Source organism: Xiphophorus hellerii, chromosome 22 (genome assembly GCF_003331165.1).
Source record: "Xiphophorus hellerii strain 12219 chromosome 22, Xiphophorus_hellerii-4.1, whole genome shotgun sequence".
NCBI classification, from domain to species: domain Eukaryota; kingdom Metazoa; phylum Chordata; class Actinopteri; order Cyprinodontiformes; family Poeciliidae; genus Xiphophorus; species Xiphophorus hellerii.
This window is the reverse complement of record NC_045693.1, coordinates 25628231-25648715: the sequence shown is the minus strand read 5'-3', so window position 1 is coordinate 25648715 and position 20485 is coordinate 25628231. Positions and strand designations below refer to the sequence as shown.

The 20485-nt window shown below is 39.6% G+C and overlaps 1 protein-coding gene across 3 annotated transcripts in view; it reads right to left on the bottom strand.

Annotated features, from left to right (window-relative positions):
- Positions 1 to 2160: 2160 nt before the first annotated feature.
- The window catches only part of fbxw4 (F-box and WD repeat domain containing 4), a 40970-nt gene continuing 22645 nt past the window's right edge, over positions 2161 to 20485 (bottom strand). For all 3 annotated transcript variants that reach the window (XM_032553679.1, XM_032553677.1, XM_032553678.1), the window contains exons 6-9: positions 15002 to 15067; positions 8494 to 8634; positions 2480 to 2621; positions 2161 to 2363 (exon numbers count right to left, since the gene is read on the bottom strand). In XM_032553679.1, coding sequence (XP_032409570.1) covers positions 2229 to 2363; positions 2480 to 2621; positions 8494 to 8634; positions 15002 to 15067 — 484 coding nt within the window. In that variant the 3' untranslated portion in view covers positions 2161 to 2228. The remainder of the gene's footprint in view (positions 2364 to 2479; positions 2622 to 8493; positions 8635 to 15001; positions 15068 to 20485) is intronic.

Sequence of the window (20485 nt, the reverse complement as noted above, 5' to 3'; positions counted from 1 at the left end):
TAGCAAGGAAAAAAAAGCTGCTGTCCAAAGAAATCAAAGATGTCTGCTGAATAACCACATACCACGTAAGGGGAGACGGCAAACATGTAGAAGAGAGTGCTTAGTTTAGATGAGTCCAAATTTAGCATCTTAAGCTAAAAAGATAAATGTAGTGGAAAACCAACCCTGCATATCACCTTAAAAACACTTCGGGAGGGGTGTGCATAAGACTGACATGACACTGTCATAAACATGACATAGCACCTGTCATGAAGATGAAAGAGTTTTCATAAATGCTTACGACTGTTGTCATGCAGTGTCATTCGATAAATAATGACACTTGCGTTAAAACTTGCATTAAAAGTCCATTTGAATGGTCAGCTTTACATTAAAAGTGTCACTATTTAGAGAATAATGCAAAGTTGATGCTTGTAATGCACTTTTCATGCAACTTTGTATTAAAAGTGTCATTAATTACCAAACGACTCTACACGACAACAGTCATAAACAGTCGTGACATAACATCTTCACAACAGATGTTATGTCCTGCTTATGACAGTGTCATGTCAGTCTTATGCACACCCAGTAAAATAAAGTATTAAAAATAGTTTTTTTTTAGAAAATCTGACAGGCCATCAACTGTTTAGCAAAGAAGAAAGGGTGAAAATGTGAGTCAGTAGATGTTCAAAGATGGCAGACATAAACCAAAAGATTGGCAGCTGGACATGAAGCAAAAAGACGTTTCTACAAAGTACTGGTTGAGGGTGTTGGATACAAACTCAAGTCACAATTTACTCATTTTAATCTTAAAAATCTTATGCTTTACTGTTCCGCTCTACTGTGAAATACACTGAAGTCCGTGTTTTGTAACGTGACGGAATGTAAAAAACTTCAGGGGTTATGAATATTTTTTCTTAATAATCTATATTTAGGCAGCAAAATGAAACCAATCCTTCACAGCTGTACCCCACACTTCTAATCTGCCTCACAGTGTCAACATTTGCCCACCAGATGGCTCCACAAGTACCAATATTGTCTCAGTTAGTCTTCCATAAAAATCTACATCCAAAAATTAGTCCTCAGTTAGGCTAGTCCAGGATTTAAAGAGGACCACGATGGTAAGGGTTTTATTTATATGTATTTGCATGTTAAATTTTCTATTTTTACTCTTTTTTTGTTTGACTCAAACATATGTTGATATAACCAAAATGCAGTCAATATCTAAGTACAATGGATTGCAATTCACTTTGGCATGACTACTGATATTGTAAAGAAGAAGCAAGGATCAATTTAATGTACTAGCTGGAGCGTTAAAAGGCCAAATAATACGGTCAAGTAAAGTAACATATTTAGTCATCTGAAATCTTTAAAGCCGGATACAATATTGCTGTAGGAGACGCATTTAAATATCAATTCTCAAAAGCGGCTTTATCGTAAGTGGGATTGGACAAATTCATGTTTTAACTGCAAAACCAGAGGGGGTTCAATTTTAAATAAGGGGATTGTTTTTGAACACTCTGAAGTGTTATCAGATGCTAACAGGAGACATGTTGTGCTAGTGGGTAAGCCGTTTGAAACACAGATAATTCTCCGTAGTATCTATGGGCCCTGCGATGGACTGGCGACCTGTCCAGGGTGACCCCACCTCTTGGCTGTTGATGGCTGGAGGTAGGCACCAGCAACCCTCCCCTGGATGGATCTTGATATTTTCATTTCAACCAGAAGCAGTTGATAGGTCCTCAGAAATGTGTTGCAACAAATCTCTCTAGAGGCTCAGCTATGTTTAGAGCTGTTGTCACTTGAGGAAATAAGTAATGCGTTCCCGTGATCTGGAACAAGCGGCGCAACAGACCCAGATGGCTTACTCATAGAGATTTCAGGATATAATCTTCGTCCTGTTTAACTTTCCTCTAGTGTTAGCTCTCCGCTACTATCCATGGTGTTTGGAGGTCTAAAAATGAACAAGAAAATGTACTCGAAATGTTTTTTATTGCCTAATTTGTTTTGTGACTCTTTGTGACTTGGTAACTTTATTTATTTATTTAGTGACTTAAGAATAAACACCTTCATTAAAAACTGCATTTTGGTTTAGTTGTTTTGTCTTTGACTAATATTTAAATTGTTTTCATGATGTTCTGAAACATAAAATGTCACTTTTAACGTCAAAAAACTGGAAAAAAAGAGAAAGAAATAGACCTCTTTATTGCTTTTATAAGTGTTAGCAGTCTTTGTTTGACTGCGTGTGTGTGTCATCTGATGTGAGCAGGTTGCTGTCTGAAGTCCAAGGAGTGCAGGGCAGTAGCCAGAGCTGCATACAGGTGAGAGCTGCTGAATCTCAGACAGTATATTGGGCTGCTCAAAGAGTCAGAGCTCAGCTGGAAGAACTGCAAGAAAAAAAAAAAGAAGTGTTTTGTTAAATTCTAAGGATGCCTTTAAAGGATGAAGTATTTCCATTAATTCATATAACAGATTGTCTGACAGGATCACATGAGGATCACACCTGCAAGCATTTGGTTTGACGTTTGTCCCAAATACGGACCACACCGTAGTATGACGAGCCGCTGGCTATCATGTGATTTCCATCTGTCTGGATGCAGTAGAGAGCGCTGTCATGAGGCTCCTCCCACTCCATCACACACTTCCTGTTGAAAAACAGGGAGATGTTTTATTATGTGCTGCACTTTCACACACATGCTTGAACTTCTACACAAACTGAATAAAGTTTGTATAGAACTTCCATACAAACTTACAAAGTTAAAACTATACAAAGTATTAAGTAGTAATACTTAAAACTTAAGTATTAAGTATAAACGTTTTAGTAACTGCAATTATGACTAAATGCAGTTTTCCGTAACCATATTCTAACCTTAATTAAAACTTAATTAACACCAAATCTCTAAATCTAACAGAGCACAGTAGAACTGCAAAAAAGTGAGGACTGACTGAGAAAGGGTTCTTACTTTCCATGAATGACCTCACTTTGTTGTAAAATATTATGAAAGTGGTCCTTTATATATATAGTACATACAAGTATCCACACACTAAGCATTTCTAATTTAAAAAAAAAGAGAGATGTAAAAGTCAAAGACTTTGCCTTTGGGATCATTAATAAAAATCCTCTATTGTTACTCTTACACCACATGTGTCAAACTCGAGGCCCGGGGGCCAAATCGCCGTGGCTTTTTATGTGGCCCTCTAGACTCTACATTACATCAATAAGTCCCTGCAGTTTTTCACAAATCTGCAAAAGTTGCAAAACAAAATAATAAATAAATAAAATCAACAGAACCCCCAATTTTTTTTTCTGATTTTACTGCAATTTCTTCTCAAAACTGGCTAAAAACATTGAGCTTTTATCCAAAAACTCAACTGCTGCCTCAGCCTTACTTGATGACAAGTTGTAGTCCATGATCGATGAGGTGATTGATAAAAAGTCACATTTAACGTCATACATTAGCGTGAAATTCCTTACAAATATTTCTAAATTAGCACCAGAAAATCTGTGATTTGGATAGAAAAAATTAAAAATTAAAAATTCACAAAATTCTGGATGGATCAGCGTGAAAAGTCATTCAATATTATTTAATTTTAAGGAACACTTACTGAATACTGAAACAAACATCTGTTTATTGATATTTTAACAGTTTAATTGGTTTCATCCACACATTTTGGCAGAACCGGCCCTTTAAGAACAGTCAGATTTTTTGATTTGGCCCAAAATGAAACTGAGTTCAACACGCCTGTTTTACACTAACTCTGCCTAGAACTAAAGTCTCAAAAAAACAGCTGTGTACAGAGCAATTTGATACATGCTGCCTTCTGAAATTGCATTAATTGGTGATCATGAAAGTTTACAAATAATCTTAAAAAAAAATACATACAATAAATAATGAAATAATATTGAATTGGCCAGATTGGGTGAATTTATATAGGCACTGAAGATTGTTACGTTTTGTTTTTAATTTATCTTTGAAATTGTTGAAGCGGTCAATATATAATACAGGTCAAATATACTTGGAGAATAAGAGATGGCTAATGAAAGAAGTCAATGCAAAGTCCTCACAAGACATGAAAGCCAGAAGGTGTGTGAGCTTAGCAGAGCAGGTCAGTGGTTGAGGTTTAGAGAGGAGACGTATTTTAAGGACGAGTATTTTCTTCCAGTAGACATCAATCCTCCATTAGAGCAGCCTCATCAATAAGTGATGGGGAGACATCAGGAGCAGACAGTGGGGCTGTACATGGATCTTATGCACAATGCACTCTCTAATTTTAGTTAACCTCTAAGAGGGAGGTCACCAACTTGCTCCTCAGGGTAAAGGACAAAAAGAACGCAAAGCCAAAACGTGGCTGTGTTTTTGCGTACATGTGCACAATTTTTACGCAAATCTTTGCGTAGCAACATTTGCGTAGAATGTGTCTACGCAAATGTTCTGCTTTTGCCAAGGAGACAATGTAGATTTCAGGAAAAACGGGTTTAGATCAAACCCTATTTCCAACATCGGAGAAGAAGTGGAGGTGGTTGAGGAATATAAATATCTCAGCGTTCATCATCTGGACAACAGACTGGACTGGAGATGCAGCAGTGAAGAAGGGACAAAGCAGACTGGACTTCATAAGGAAGCTAAGATGCTTGAAGGTTTGTAGCAAGATGCTGCGGATTTTCTCTAAGTCTGTTGTTGAGAGCATCATTACTTCTACCGTCATCTGTTGGGGCATCAGAGCCTGGGACCTGAGAAGGCTCAACAAGCCGTTAAAGAAGAATGGTTGTGTTCTGGGGACAACTGTGGAACCTGCAAAAAAGGATTCTTCATAAGACCGAGAAAACTATGGACAACCCTGACCATCCTTCATAAAACTGTCAGAGGAAATCCATCCAGTCAGAGGCTTCTTCAAATTTGTTGCAATACAGACCGCAACAAGAGAGCTTTTAATGGCTGCCTACAGGTACCAGCGAGGACCAAAGTACAGTTGTCAACAGAATAAAATCCTTAAAACTGATTACCGGACCATCAAGGACCACATTGACTGAAGTGGTTCAAACCGGTAAAATTTGACGTGGTTTGACTAAATGGACACTATTTAAGGGAACCGACCAGCAAGCAGAGTGAGGGAGCGTTGACTCTGGCGTTCTTCTCTCTGAGGAAGTTTGCATGTAATGGAGGTGGACTCAATATGTGGGCGGTGTGCAAAAGTCCATTTTTATGACTATGTACGTGTACTCGGTGTGTTGCCCAGTAAACTGCTTGCTTGGCGGGAAACCCTGTTCACATCAAACTGTTTTGTATGCGACACTGATCTGGTAAGGTTGAGAGTCGACACCATCTTGTGGACAATATGGAGTTAAACTTTGAAGAGCGTGGGTAAAGGAGAGAACCACGGCTTAAGTTGTGGGACATGCAGGAGTATTTCAAGAGAAATGTATGAAATTGGTACTCTAGTTTATGCAATATCAGACGGTTCTGCACAACTAAGAGAACATGCACAGTATCCCTCATTATGTGGAGACCTTAAGTTGCATTTTGTCGTAAAATCCCTTTCCACAGAGGGATATTCTTCCACCTCTCTTTATTTAGACCCGTTATAGGAGACAATGTCCTGTTTAGCTTATTGAAATAGGACATTGTTTGCTGCTTTCACTAACACATGATTATACTATGTACAAATGTCTGCAAACATGCAAAATCAAGATTTAAAAAATTATTTGTACCCCTACCACAATCAATGTGTTTGTTTCTGACAGAAAATGAGGCAGGCATAGCTCAAAAGAGGTTTGCTATAGTTTTATGAAGTTTAAAAATAACATTCCTATTTGTATTAACATTTTAACAGATACATTGAACATATTTATACCCTCCTCAATAGTCAATGTAAAATTCTATATCAGCATTAAAGCGTAAAAGTTTGTTTTTTTTGCCTCTTTGGTATTTTGTTGATTTATTTTTGGTTATTTTAGCTCAAACTCTTTAAAGTTGGGAAGTCTCTTTACCATCGGCTTAACCTTCAGCATCTCTATCTCTATCAGACTCTAGTCAGGACTCTCGTTAGGAAGTTCAAAATATTAATAATATTTCCAGTCAGAAGGAACATGCTAGTAAAATTGAAAAATCACTTTGTACTAGAGGTATGAACCACTTTGGTCATAATTGCGCAATCATGGCTAGAAATATCTACCTGCAGTTTTAGAATAAATAAAACATAGGTTTCACAATAGATAGTGTACATTCTATATTAGAGTATTATTAATTCGTCCCCTCTGCTGTTCTTGTATTTGTAGTTCTTTTCTTTAAAGGCAAGCTCCAGACAACCAAAGCCTCTTGAGTGACCCTGATAGATTTTTTTTTTTCTGAGGCTGCTAAGGTTCGTCCATATGAATTATTTATGCCTAAAAAAGGGGACCCCCCTCTGCCAACCTTACTGTCGGTCCCCAGAGCAATCTGCCATTCAGATCCGATTTGTCTTACTTGACTGATCCCCTCAAAAATTCCAGCCTGAAATCTTGAACCACTTGCCGTGCTAAATCAACGCTATTCTCCTCAAATATATCGAGGAGAAGGCTGCTGAGAAATCTTCCTTTAGAAGCAGTTACATTACTCCTGACTGAGGCCTGTGTGTGTGGAAATTAGACAGAAAGAAACATTGCTTTCTGTCTTATTTCTTTAGGAAAACAATAATACCCGAGAACAGTATGTCAATTAATTGATGAGAATTTTTTCATTCTAAAAAAAAGGGTAACATTGTAACAGGTGAGAAACTATCAAGAGTTGAGATTTAAGGAGTTCGATCAGTCATTTATCAGAGGTGGGACCAAGTCACTGTTTTGCAAGTCTCAAGTAAGTCTCAAGTCTTTGTCCTCAAGTCCGAGTCAAGTCTCAAGTAAAGACGGTCAAGTCAAGTCAAGTCCCAAGTCAAGACAGGCAAAAGTCGAGTCAAGTCTCAAGTCAGGAACTTGGAATTTCAAGTCCTTTCGAGTCGTGTTTTTTTTTTTTAAACAATGTTCCAATTATGCTAAATGTAAATAATAGGCCATGTGTTCTTTTTTCAAATCAAACATGCAATGCAATCATTGCAAATAAAGAACAGTGGTTTTGAATTTGGATGTGATGGTAAAATAAATACCCGTCAGTCCAAGTGGGGTGAAATCTACAGCCAACTTTACATCTCAGTGGTGATAAAAACATGTTGCGTGAATCAAGCTAGCCAGAATCGCTAACCAAGACACAAAATACCGTGCTGCCTTACCATCCAGAAACACTCAGAACTACCCCACCGCGTTACGTTCAGGATCCTTACAACTCTACAATTTTTTACTTTTACAGCAATTTCTGAAGGACAGCAAAATTACTGGATTTTGATTTGTTTTTCTAACAAAATGATACCACTTGGAGATGGTATTTCAATGGCCATCCCGCCGCCATTTGAAGAGTTATAACTGAAAAAAAGAGTAGACTTAATGCACTGACTGCAGTAAACAATCTATTTATAATTTCCCAATATACAGTAGATGTCTTCAAATACACCCATACCTGTCAAATATTGGATTTGTGAATATGGGAAATGTCTCTGTCTGGTGCTACTGTCAGAGGAGGGGGAGAGTAAAACTAAGAGCCGTGGGGGGAGGAGGGGATATTTATAGGAAAATACTAATACGGGAGCAGGGTGGGAAAGGGGTGTAAGAAACAGTAGTTTCCCTTATGAATACACCATCCATCCTGTGATGGAACTGGACCCGGTTTATGTTAATGTTTCAAGTTGGGAGAGTTTGTGCTCCTGGAAAAGCCTGTATTATGTTCTTCAATAAATTTACAGTGAATATTTATTATAATATTCAAAATCTGTTTAAATTATTGATGAATGAATGTTGTTGTGGTAGTTTATGATGGCTATAGCCTGTTCTCGTGGTGAAGTGTAACAGACTCTGGCATGTTTGTAGAGCATCTACTGGATCAGAAATCTCTCCGTAGTCGCTTTGCAAAGTAAGAGTCCCCAATAAGCAACAGGTGTAGCGTCCCTAAAAAAAGCTAGAAACGGCCCTGCCCACAAGGAGCAGTGACACCACTTGTGTCAGTGCTTCCCAAAGCTGGGATATGGGATATATTACTCTGTAAAAAAATAACACTTTAATGGAAAGTTGGCAGTCATAGACATTCATAGAAACTCCTTCATGTTCGCGACAGGTTTTATGTCATGTTTATGACAGTGTCATGTCAGTCTTATACACACCCTGTCAAATAAAGTGTTACCACAAAGATTGACAAAAAAGAAATTTAAGACATAACTAATGTTGTTTCATTGCAAATATGGAAAATGTGGTTACTCAACATATGATTGTTCAAAGTGCTTTGAACCAGTTCTCAGATTCTGCTGTTTATATAGTAAGGCCCCCAATTTTTACCTGATAGGAAGTCTAACGACATAGACTGTCATGATATACTTCACATTGGGACTATTGATTAGAGAACACTTTGAAGTTCAAAAATAACAAAAACAAAGAATAAGAATGAAGACGACGCTTACTGTGGACTGAGCCGCAGGTCCCACTGTCGAACAAAGGTATCATAACCGCAGGTGAAGAGCTGGAACGGAGACTCAAAGACTATATCCAGCACCCCCGCACCACGACGAAACTCCGAGCCCAGACTGCATACACACGCTAATCTGTAAAGGAGACATCCAACGGTTGCATTTCTCATTTAGACATCCATCAGCTGCACAACATCTTAAATCAAGTCTGAAATGTGAAAAGAAATGAGAACAGTTAAACTAACTGATAGTGACAAACAACATGGGCATGTGACAAGAAATGTGTTTGTGTCTTTACACCTCATTTGAATAAATGTTTCATTTCTCCTGGACATGTCTAATTTATACCTGCATGCCACTGATAAGAGACAGAGTAGACCATAGGCCTCATTAAACCTTTAGCTCCAGAAACCCAAATGAATATCCCTGAATCTCATGAAAGACAAAATTTAAACTGCACATTTACTAAACTTCTGCAATGCCCCCTGAAATATAATTCCACATGTTTACTTAAAAATAAGAAGATTTCTTTTAGTATTTAATAGAAGAGGTCCACGGAGCATAACCTGTCACTGCGGAGTCTCCCATGTCTGTGTGGTCATCTTAAAGCAGGACGCCACTTCGAACATACGGCCAGCCCACAGCTAAAATAGACTGGTCCAGGTAAAAGGATAATATGTCAGACTGGCCATGTCAAACGTCCATGCCTAAATCTCACTCAGAATCTGACACTTAAACTTTCACAGACGTTCTCTGACCAATCTGATTGAGCCTGAGCTTTCTTACAAAGAAGAGTAGATAAAGATTTCAGGCTATAGATGCTCAACTCTGCTAGAAACAGAATAGCTGCAGGCAGATGTGCTTCTGCAATGTACCAACTCAGAAGGGCTGAATATAAATATCCATTTCATTTTTCAGACTTTTTATTTTTATTGTTTTACAAGTTATACATTAATTTCCTTGAATTTCGCAATATTGGTCTAACTACCGTGTGTGTTGGTTCATCACAGTACTATAAGCTAAATGAGTGCTGAACTCAGCCGCTGCTTTATGCAGCCTTCTGTTTTGTCACAGAGTTTGGTGAAGGACGGAAGAATTCTGTGCAAGTAGCAAACGGAGTTTGTGTGTCTGGGTTGATGTGCTGTGAGCCGAGGGTGTGGTCAACAAATTCACATCCCAGCAGCACCATGCTCTTGTGATCACACTCTGAGTTTGCTCCTCTTGCTACTCAGAACTAGCTTATTGGAGAATAACTTGCACCCAGTAGGGTATGTGATTGCAGAATAACTGTCTCTTTGTTGCCATTTATTACCCTCCGTGACCGTGACTGTGTGCTACTCTCACATTTGTGATACCTGCCTCGTAGCAACCTTTTAAAGGAGGCCAGTGACCTTAGTGACAGACCAGCGCGATGCCTCAAACTGTGCCCCCTCCCTCGCCCTGGAGCTCAATCCACAAGCTTGGGCTAGTAATCCCCTAGTCTTACCCCAGGGGCCATGTTATTGGACCAGGGCTTTCCCAGTGGGATGCCTTACTGGGTGAGAACTCTCATTGCCAGGGCCTCAGAACCAAGCGAGGGCCAATGGGGAGATTTGGATGAAGTGCATTTTGGATTTGTATGGAATAGTAATTCCTTAGTTTGGGTTTTACATTGAACTTTTTGGGTTCAATGTAAAAGCCAAAAACAAATTTAAAAATTATAAAAAATTATAAACCGAGCTGAGGACAAAAACAGTTCTAAGGGTTACACACAACAGAACATGATTAACATGTAGTAATGACAGTAATGTGTCGATGCAAAACAGCATAAATTCTCCCACTGTATGTAAGAGCTGTTTACAGGATGGAGGTGTAAACGTGCAGACAGAGCACACTGTATGTCTGACTTGCTTTTACCAAAGAGAGTCCTTTTGCCTGAATCATAAACGGACATGTGTGCTGTGTCTGTTGTTAAGTAAATAGTTTGTCTCAGGAGAATACAGCATCGGCTGCAGCAAGCTTTAAATGTCACACGTGTCAGGTACTGTTCCAGTGATTATATCTGATATTCCTTTTTTTCCATTTTGCAAGGAACTGTTCCCACTAAAATAAAGAATGCCCCTTTCACAGTTGAGGGAGTCATCAACTTCTGTGGAAGATAATCTATCACATTAGCACCAGATGGTAATTTACTAAAACCCTCAGTGTTTTCAAAATAAGGAACAGCATTTACTTTGATCAACTTCATAAAAGGTTTGTGTATGAAAAACCTATACTTCCTGTACAACTCCTGCACTAATCTTCTGTGTAGAGGTATTTTCACTCTTATTATTGAACAATGCTTACTTGTTTTCTCCCTGAGAGGAAAGCAATTTGACCCAGAGTGCAAGTCGGCTGTTTTGTGGTACCCTGTTAGCTTCAGAAGGCCCAGACTTAGTGACTGTTATGAAGGGGCTATTGGCTGTGTGACATTCAAAGTCCTGGTTTAAGCTTGCCTGGCAGCTCTGCAGGAGCCACATTGGCTTTAGGGGCCACACACACACACACACGCACGCACGCACACACACACACACACGCACAGGTTTCCAGAGTTGTGAAAGGAATCATTAATGAATTGACAAGGTTGGAAACAATGTAAAAGCTAAGGGAATTATGCTTTAGTGTGGAGACAGCTAAAGAAAAACAGTGTGTTTTTGTGACAGAAGTGGTTGGAGGCTCTTGTAAAGGATAAGCTCTAAAACAACAGTCTGGATGCACCGGGAAACAAACCGTTTTGTCAAAAGCTGTCAGACAGGTGAAGAAAAGGATTCCTGCTGAGGTATATTCACTAAAACAAACAGAGGGGAGTCACGCAACCTGCTGCACATCAACCCCTTTCATCCCGCATCCCTGGACCAGCTGCACAAAGACTGAAGCAGGAGCGGGAGGAGGAAACGCAGCCCATCGAGAATGAATGATCACCTTGAAAATGTCTAGCAAATGCACGTATTGTCGAGACAATGCAGCATCAATTTGTACATCAGGGTGTCTGTACCGCTGTAGACATTTAACCCTGTTCTTTCAAAGTCAGGAATGCGAGGAATCCCAGCCTGATCATTTGACTGTAAAAAGAATGGCTCCTTTTCTGAAGTCACAAAGGGAGATGTTGGCGGAGGGGAGTAATGATCAGAGTCTTCTACCTTTGATGCCGATTCCCTCCTCTGTGTTTGACCATGAGGGAAATTGTGTGAAAAGTTGGGGTGTTGCTCGGATGACGCCGCATGTGTGGCATCCCCTTCCATACGAGTGATCATACAATTTCTTTGTCCCTCTGAGATGGTAAGATGAGAGAATGTTAAATTAAAATTAAAGTGCCAAGAAGTCATTGGGACTGTGGGCTTTTGTGGCTATACCTTTGTTCAATTTAAGGGTCTCAAAGGCTCTCAGCCTGCTGTTAGGCTATTCACTCTTGTAAATCTCTTGCATCGCTGGTTTTCACAAGTAGCAGAATGGTGCATCTTCTCTAGAAGGTTCTGTGGTAGCAGCTGGTTTGCGCCTGCAACAGTGGCCTGTTTATGATGTTTTCACAGAGAAGAGTCTTAAATCAAAGGCACACTCTGGTTGTGCAAAGGCACTGGGGTGAAGCTGATGCGAACGGTGGATGCTGGTTTAGGTAAGGCAGATAATTACATGCTTGCTATTCAGCTTCACAAATTAAGCAAATAATAAGTCATTTTTAAAAATACAGGCTACAGCTTACAAACTAATGGTCAGAGATTCTATTTCAGAATTTTCTGGTTGAGCAGAATATATTGCTTTCAATAACAGCAAGTGGCCTTTTAGCAGCTCCAGACCATCACTCTACTCCACCACCATGTTAGACTGTATGGCCAGATGTTCTGCTTCTGAAATGCTGGATTTGTCCTGATGTGTGGATAGATGATGGACCCAAATGGAGCACGCAGGGGTGTCGAGTAGATTTTGTAGACTTAATGACAAAAAAAAAGATAAACAAAAACTTTCTTTTGCTCCAAAAGTAGAGCAAAAACACCACAGGAATCAGGAACAATAGCTATCAGGGTAACAATGGAGAATTAATAGGATTTAACAGGAGGAACCAGCGAGGAGTGAGAGGCAAACAGGTATACAAGTACTGGGAGAGTGAATGCTGGAATAAAGGACCTGGGCTGATTAGCTAACGGGTTGCAGGTGTGAAGGGAGAGAGCAGAAGGCAGGTTGAGGGGAGAAAAAGAGAGAGAGTGAGAGACAGAGAGGGAGAGAGAGCCACAGTGGGCTGGGGAATGAATCTAATATTAAAGAATAACAAAACATAAGAGATATAATTCAACTAGAGTAACAAAAAATAACCAGATATAATAAAAAGTTAAAAATAAGACACTAGAATCACTAAGAAAGAATTGAACTAAGGTAAAACAAGTCGATCCAATCAAAAAAAAGAGACTAAAGAACACAGAATAATAATGAAACTAGAATCAGTAACAGAAACAACGTTAAAATAGTTAAAATTATGTATAAAAACTACCATATAGAGGGCCTTTAAATGCAAAGTTATCATAGACAGGAAGTGGTGATGTTAAAATCTGTCTGGCTGGTATCAGGCTGAGCAAACGCTCAACACCTTAACAATTTACAGGACACAGAATCTGGGCCAACTGGATAAACTGTGTTTCTGTCTAGTGGATGTGCTGTTTTACAACCAGAGGGAGTGACATTAGAGAAGGCTGATGGCCTAAGTCACTTTACTTAGGCCATCAGTAAACGTATACACATACGTTTACACAACGTATGTGTATACATTGTGAATCAAGAAAATGCATACTTAGTTATTGTTAAGTTGCACAAAATTCGAGACCAAACTAGTTATATTTGTCACAGTGGGTTCTTAAGATTCTTAAAATAAACATTTATTTACAAAATAGCTTTGGATAAGTGATTTCCGTATGAAATTTATTCAGGATCTCATCAGATTTACTAAATTCTTCAACAGCTATGACCCCTGTACAGAAAGCAGTCAGGATATTTCATTATTCCCAGATGGCGTTACAGTTAACTGGAAAATTCCTCCTCCCCTTGACTCGCTTTGTAACCACATCAATTTCCCATTCCCACCTGATGAACGTGCCTATTCATCCCTTTCGTTGTTCTTCCTGTGTGGCTGCTGTTTTATACCCTCCTCGAGTTTCCAAGCCTTTTGGGAACAGGAAGCAGCTTTTTGTACGTGGCTGTGTGTGATGTTGTGTTGGCCTGTTGTCACTGGCCCATGTAAAGCTGGGAATTACTGAAGCCTTGTCAGGGATTTATCAGGTTTAAGGTTTACCTTTCCAAGCCAGGATTTTTAGAGGCCCCTCACTCTGGACAGCTTTTTGTTGGAGATTAAAGTGTGCTGTGGTGTTTTTAAAACTGCAGCTTTTTTGATCCATAAAGGGCCACAATGGTAATGTTAACAACCAAAACGCCCATACATAAATATGACATAGATTGCTACACTCATTATTAAGCCATCAGATCCAACCTGGGAGGGGGGATTGAGAATACACTAACATTGGTCTGTCTGCTGATCTCTACATATTCACTGTAATTGGTGCACCACTTCAAACTGGTAATATCCAAGAATATAAGCATAGTTCAGCATAGTAACCAGTCAGGTGCTGCTAATTCAATGCTTTGAAAACTGGTCATAACCAGTGTGGCCATCTCAAAAGAATGCAGGAGCTATGGTAGTTTACTGGTACACTGATTTACCGATACACTGGTGCGTGTGTGTGTTCACACAGTGCAAATAAGGAAAGACATCAGCAATGGTCTCATAGCAGCATTTGTTGCTGCTCACCGATCTGGTAAGGGTTGCAAAGCTGTTTCCAAACTATCAAAAGTCTAGTGGAACAGTAAGAAAGACTATTCACAAGTGTAAGACTTTTAAGACAGTCCTCCTGAGGGTGAATATCTCAATAAATTCACTCAAAGGTCAGACTGTGCAATGATGTCCCAGGTCAACTCTGAGGCGTGCGTCTTAAAAAATCAGAATTGTGACAGTATGATTGGTTTAGAAGGAGGAAGCGTCTTCTTTCTAAAAAAGAAAATGGCAGGATGTGAGGGTTGGTGATGGGTGTCTGTATCCTACCTCTCTCCTTCTGCCAGGTGATTGCATTGAGCTGTTCCCCATTTGGGGTGCAATCTATAGGGGAGTTGGTTCTGGAGATGAGATTCAACCCCTTTTAAGTTCTCGTCGAGCTCATTCACTACCTCCCTCACCCCTCTGCTCTAAGAAAATAAGTAAGACTAATCAATTCCCCATTCCATTTACCTTCCTGCTCAGAACGAACCCATAAGAGTCGAAGGTGCGATAGTGCAGCCTCGCATAGCCATCTGGCTGCCCCAGGGCAGCTGTGACTACAATCCAGTAGCTTGAAGTCATTTTATTCATGCCCAATACCTTCTTGTAAGAACAGACTTTTAATTGAGTTTGAATCCCCTGTAAAAAAAAAAAGGGAAAAAAAAGTGCTAGAACAGGTTCCTCACTCACCGTTCCACATCCCAGATACGAAGAGGATAGAAGTTCTCACAGCATGCAGTGCCTGTTACAAAGGAACTGGACATAAAACACAGAGAAGGAGAAACATTTAGAAAAACAACTAGAGTGTAGAAAAAAAGCAACAAAAGTTACTGGTGGGTCCAATCTTAAAAAATTTTGCCTCGAAACACAAATCTACATTCTGATGCAGAGTTGTCATAGAGTCAAATCAGTCATCATATAACTCAAAATATGACTTTACTTTTTTGTTTAAGAAAAAAGTCACTTTTTCATTAATATGTGTTTAAGATGAATATATATTTAGCAATATACTAAGCGATACATGTGTGTCCTTAAGATTATTGCTGCTAATTGTTATTTATTGTTATATGTTTATTATTATTTTTATTTACTTATTTTTGTATGCCATACTAAGGCAAACAACCTCACCACCCCTTCAGGGATCAATAAAGTCTTTTAAACATAATAAAATAGTTTGACATGACATCAACCAACTGACCCTATTATATCATAGGTACAAAGACCAGCTTTGCCTGGTTAAATACTAGCAGCTAACAGTGGATATAACAGAAAAGCAGCCATTTTGGGCCACATCAGCTTCAGATCTTGTATTACAGAAATGATTAATATATTTTTTTGTCAGCTTAGAATACAACAGGTTATGACTTTAGCCTGGATCAATGTGAAAACAGAAATGTTCTTAAAAACTGACTGATTTGACAGTAAAAGATAAATGAACAAAAACAGAGAAAAAAGATGGGGAGAACCTTTCCCTCTCCCTTCCATGCACACACACGCCAACACACAAACCAGACTTGCCGCTGCCTCTTTTCATTACACATTGTTTCTCAGCAAAAGAAAAGAGACAAAAACTACAACACTTGTGATCCTTTGATTGGAGAGGCAGTTTGGAATTAGCAGCCTAGGTATGCACGGTGAATGGTCTGCATGTGGAGCAGTCGGAGAGCAGTGAAAGGAGAGGGGAGGAGAGCTGTTAGGGAGGGTTGACGGGGTGTGTTTGGGTGTTAGAAGCTATGTAGAGGGTGGGGTGGAGCCCAGGGGTGCTGGTGGTAGGGGGGCTTCTGTTGGGCTGGGACTGAATCTCAGGACTTAGTGCCCTCCTATAGGGATGACAGACAGGAGGGAGGTCCCACTTTTATGCTCAGTAAGGTGGTTACAGACAAATGCTGCCACCTGCATTAAAATACTTTGGATGAATGTACAGACACTGATGTAGAGAAGTCAACAATAGGTAGGCACTGACTTAAATGAATTCTGACATAAAGCCCTGGAGTCATGAAGAAATTTCTGCTCAGTAGATATAGTAGATAACCAGTAGACAGTAGAAATGAACAGTAATTAATAAGCAGGTTAGCTGTGAATCGCTGGATGTACAGTATGGACCCACTATTTGAGAGATATACCATTATTTAGTCACAGTAGTGATGGAATTGGTCTTGAGTTGCTGGCGGTCAAGACTGTAGGTAATATAACAAATATATTATTGTTTCACCTGTGAAGGAGGGACTTTAACTCTTGAAGAGGGGTTATGAAGATTAGTAAATGGTAAATTGCCAGTCCTTATGTAGCACTTTATCTAGTTCAGAGGACTCTGAAATGCGCTACACTACATTCGGACAATACAGCTATTGTAGGCTATGTATTTGATGGGAAGGACCAGAAGGAGATCAGCAGCAATTTTGTTATCATGGCTGAGGCAAACAACCTTCACATTAAAACCACCAAGACAAAGGAAATGGCGACTGATGTCTGTACAGACTAGCCTGGTAAAACCCAGCCCCTTTTTCTATGCTTTGCTTTGTACAGAGAGCCATGGCTCTCAGCTTCACAGACTATGCTGTGGTTCGCAGACTGTGCTGTGATTTGAATCAAGCAGAATTGCACAGGAAGTCAATGGCCAGGCTACATACACATATCACCAGTGAACATCCAGGGCTTGGACAGGTTGTGGAGGAGCGGACCCAGATAGCAAACAATAGTAATTCGATGTTGAATTATGGTCAAAAAGGTTGATTTTTGGTTAAGGTTAAGGTTGACGATTGACGGTGGATCAGCCATCAAACAATCATTCAATTCGAGCCAGTTAACTAAAGTTGAAAAGATGCCATTGAATCAATGTTTTGTGGTCGAATTCTAATGACTGAAATGCTGACGTCTGATCAATGTTGAACCAATGTATGATGCTTGACACAACCCTCCTCCTCTTTGAGCTCTGACTGAGAGCATTTCATCATTGGGAATGGGTTTATCACATTTTAAATCAAGCACTTTGTCAAGCACTGTTAAGGACAGTGGGTTGTGATTCCTTTCTGTACATTTTCTTACTTGTCTGTAAATATTATTACTGAAATATGGTAATGTGTGAAATACCATAATGTATGGTAATTACATTATGGTAACTACCATAGTGTAACTTCAGACGATAATACCCATCGTCTGCCAACAAAATTGTGTTTAACACCAATGAATAAATTTTTAATGGTATGTTATGACGTAGACCTATCAGACCAAAAGATTTACATGAATATGTTGATACAATAATTGAATAAACATTGATTCCTAACTAATTCAATATAAAGTAAACTGTGAATGTAGATCCAAATGTACTGTAGATGTTGGTTGAATCAACATTGATAAAGTGTCAGTTATGGGTGAAACCCTAACGTTCAACATGTAAGTCACCGACCACTTTCAATATCGTTCCAATGTCAGGCTTCAACGTGGATACAATGTTTCTGGTTAGCTATATTTCAATGTTGATTCACTCAAATTTTGCTATCTGGAGAAGTACCTGGATGTTCACGTCAATAATAAAATGGTCTGGTATTTGAACACAAACGTTCTGTACAAGAAGGGTCAAAGTCGTCGCTGTAGAAACATCTTAAAGATAATCAGTGGCAAAAGCACAATTTTGCTTTTTGGGAAAGGCTGAGAATACTTAAGTAAATGATTTCTTAATATTCTATTTTCAATGAATCACAAAAAAAAGGTTTTGACATTGTCAAATTTGGGCATTTATGTGTAGAATTTTCAAGAAAGAGATTAATCTTATATATAATAAGGTTGCAACATAACAAAATGTGGTAAAAGTGAAGGGTTGTGAAAACTATGTCCAGGTGACTGCATATGAATGCAACGGGTGGAAGGAGGTACTAACTGTCTGATGAGACTAAAACTAAACTTGTTTTGGCTCCTCATCAATTGCAAAATGCAATTAATGAAGACAAAACACCACACTGCACCCTGAACACACCATCCACAGTATGAAACATAGTAGTATCAGCATGTCGCTGTACGATTCTGCATCTCAGTTAATTCAATTCAAATTGAAATTCAAAAATACTTTATTAATCCCAAAGGGAAATTAAATGTTGTTGAGTCTTTAATTCTTCAAAAAGTTATTGTAGATTGTAATGGATGTTGGCAGGAAATATCTCTTGTCGCTGTCTGTATTACGGTAAATTTGAAGAAGCCTCTGACTGAAGATACTAAGTGTCAAGACAGTCTCAAGAAGATTGTGGTTGTAACAAGACTAAAGGTGGAAACATTTCAAAAGTAGCGTAAGTGTACATTGTTCAGGAAGCCCTGTCAAAAGGCCTGGAGTCCAACCATACCAACACCACCAAGCGGAGGCATCACCACAAATGCAGGTGGGATCATCATGACATGCAAATGCTGAGGAATGTGCTGAGCATATGAGTGTTGGGAGAAGGGGTCAGAGGGATGGTCGGACAGCAGAGGGCTGCAGTGGTGGGGGGCAAGGCCATCCAAGCAAGACCCAGAAGCATCTGTCAAGCCAGTTAGCAAGAGCAGCCCATTGGCAGGCCCCATTAATTAGTGTTGGGTAAACTCATTTCAGACCCAAATGGGTCAGACAGGGCCAAGACCAGTATGTGCCATGGGTGACCTCTGACCCAGCTGACACAGGATACAATAGGGTTACCCTCACACTCACTATCTGCACCCTATTACTCTCCATTACTCAAATTATTCACCCCTCACTAGGCCGCGGCACTGGCAGAGGAAAGCTAGAGGACATCATCTATACAATAAAAGACCCCCCCGCTCTCTAACTAACTCCCTCACCCTTCTGAAGTGCCAACTGGGCCTGATCTTGAGTCAGAGCTTGTACTGATATTATAGCTGCTAAGGTCAGAGCCTCTCTCGCCTAATGTGGGGCAGGTATCCCCCATCCCCCACACAAAGTTCTGTGTCTGACTAAACAGAACCACCCATCTCTAACGCCACCAGAGCCCTCCGCCCTGTAACTCCACCTCTCATCATTAGCAGCATGCTGGGCCTCTGTTAGCGTTTGGGTAACCTCATCAGCTGGTTGAATTATCTAAGGGTCTGTGTGGGGTGGGGTAACACAAACTGAGTGCATAGTGGGAAACTGGTTTAATTCACACAGACACACGCACACCCACACATGAACAAATCACAGACATGTTGAAGAACATGCACACAGTCAGTTGGAAACAACTTCTCATTCACACAAGTCACTTAATTGGTAGGACTACACTCACAGATGCATGCACGCAAACACACTTACCCACACACACACACACACCCACACACACCATTGGGAGTCGAATCCAACAGATAAAAACATTGTTTGCTTTAAATCTGTAGCCCAGACCATGATTTATCCCCAGAAATCACAGGACATCAAGCTTCTTCTGAACAGATAAGAAAAACGAGTTCAGAAGACAGTTTAAGGTACCGCTCAAGAGATGAACACAAGTTATTTTGCCAAGTCCAAGTCAAGTGTCAAACTTATTCTATGCATTTGTGAACAATTATATATTAATTTCATTCATTTCACTCAATGCAAAAGGAGTCATAAGCTGCTTTAAATCATAGTGAAATTTATGAAGTGTAAAATTTACCCCATTAGAAATATAAAACTCAACTGAAGGTAAATGGGCTGCACTTGCATTGGTCATTCCTGCACGAATGCATGCACAAAAAAACATACACACACACACACACACACAAATTGTGGTAATATACATTACATCCACGACTGCCCTGCGATTAGCCACGACCAAGCCAGTTATAAGTCTCCCAGGAGGCTTTTTGAAGTATTAACAGATTCTATAACTTTAGATTCTAAGCTTTCTGATGATGTCAAACACATAGACATTTATGAAGAAAGGACCATTTCAATATTGGCACTCTGCAAACAAGATTGGGGAGAAAACAAGCCTCAGAATTTCAAAAATATTCTCCAGAAAACTTATTCGGCTACCTGGGAGTGTTACCAAAGTTTATTAATTTACATTACTTTGCAATAACCCCACCCCACAGCACTGACTGTCAATAGCTATGACTGGGACGGTGAGTAGAAAAAAAGTAAGCTTTGGTCTGGATTATTTAGTTAGAAATATGTTTTAAGAAGTTTTCAGCCTTTGTTCCATTTTCCAATAAGGCTGAGTAGGGCTGTATCAATTC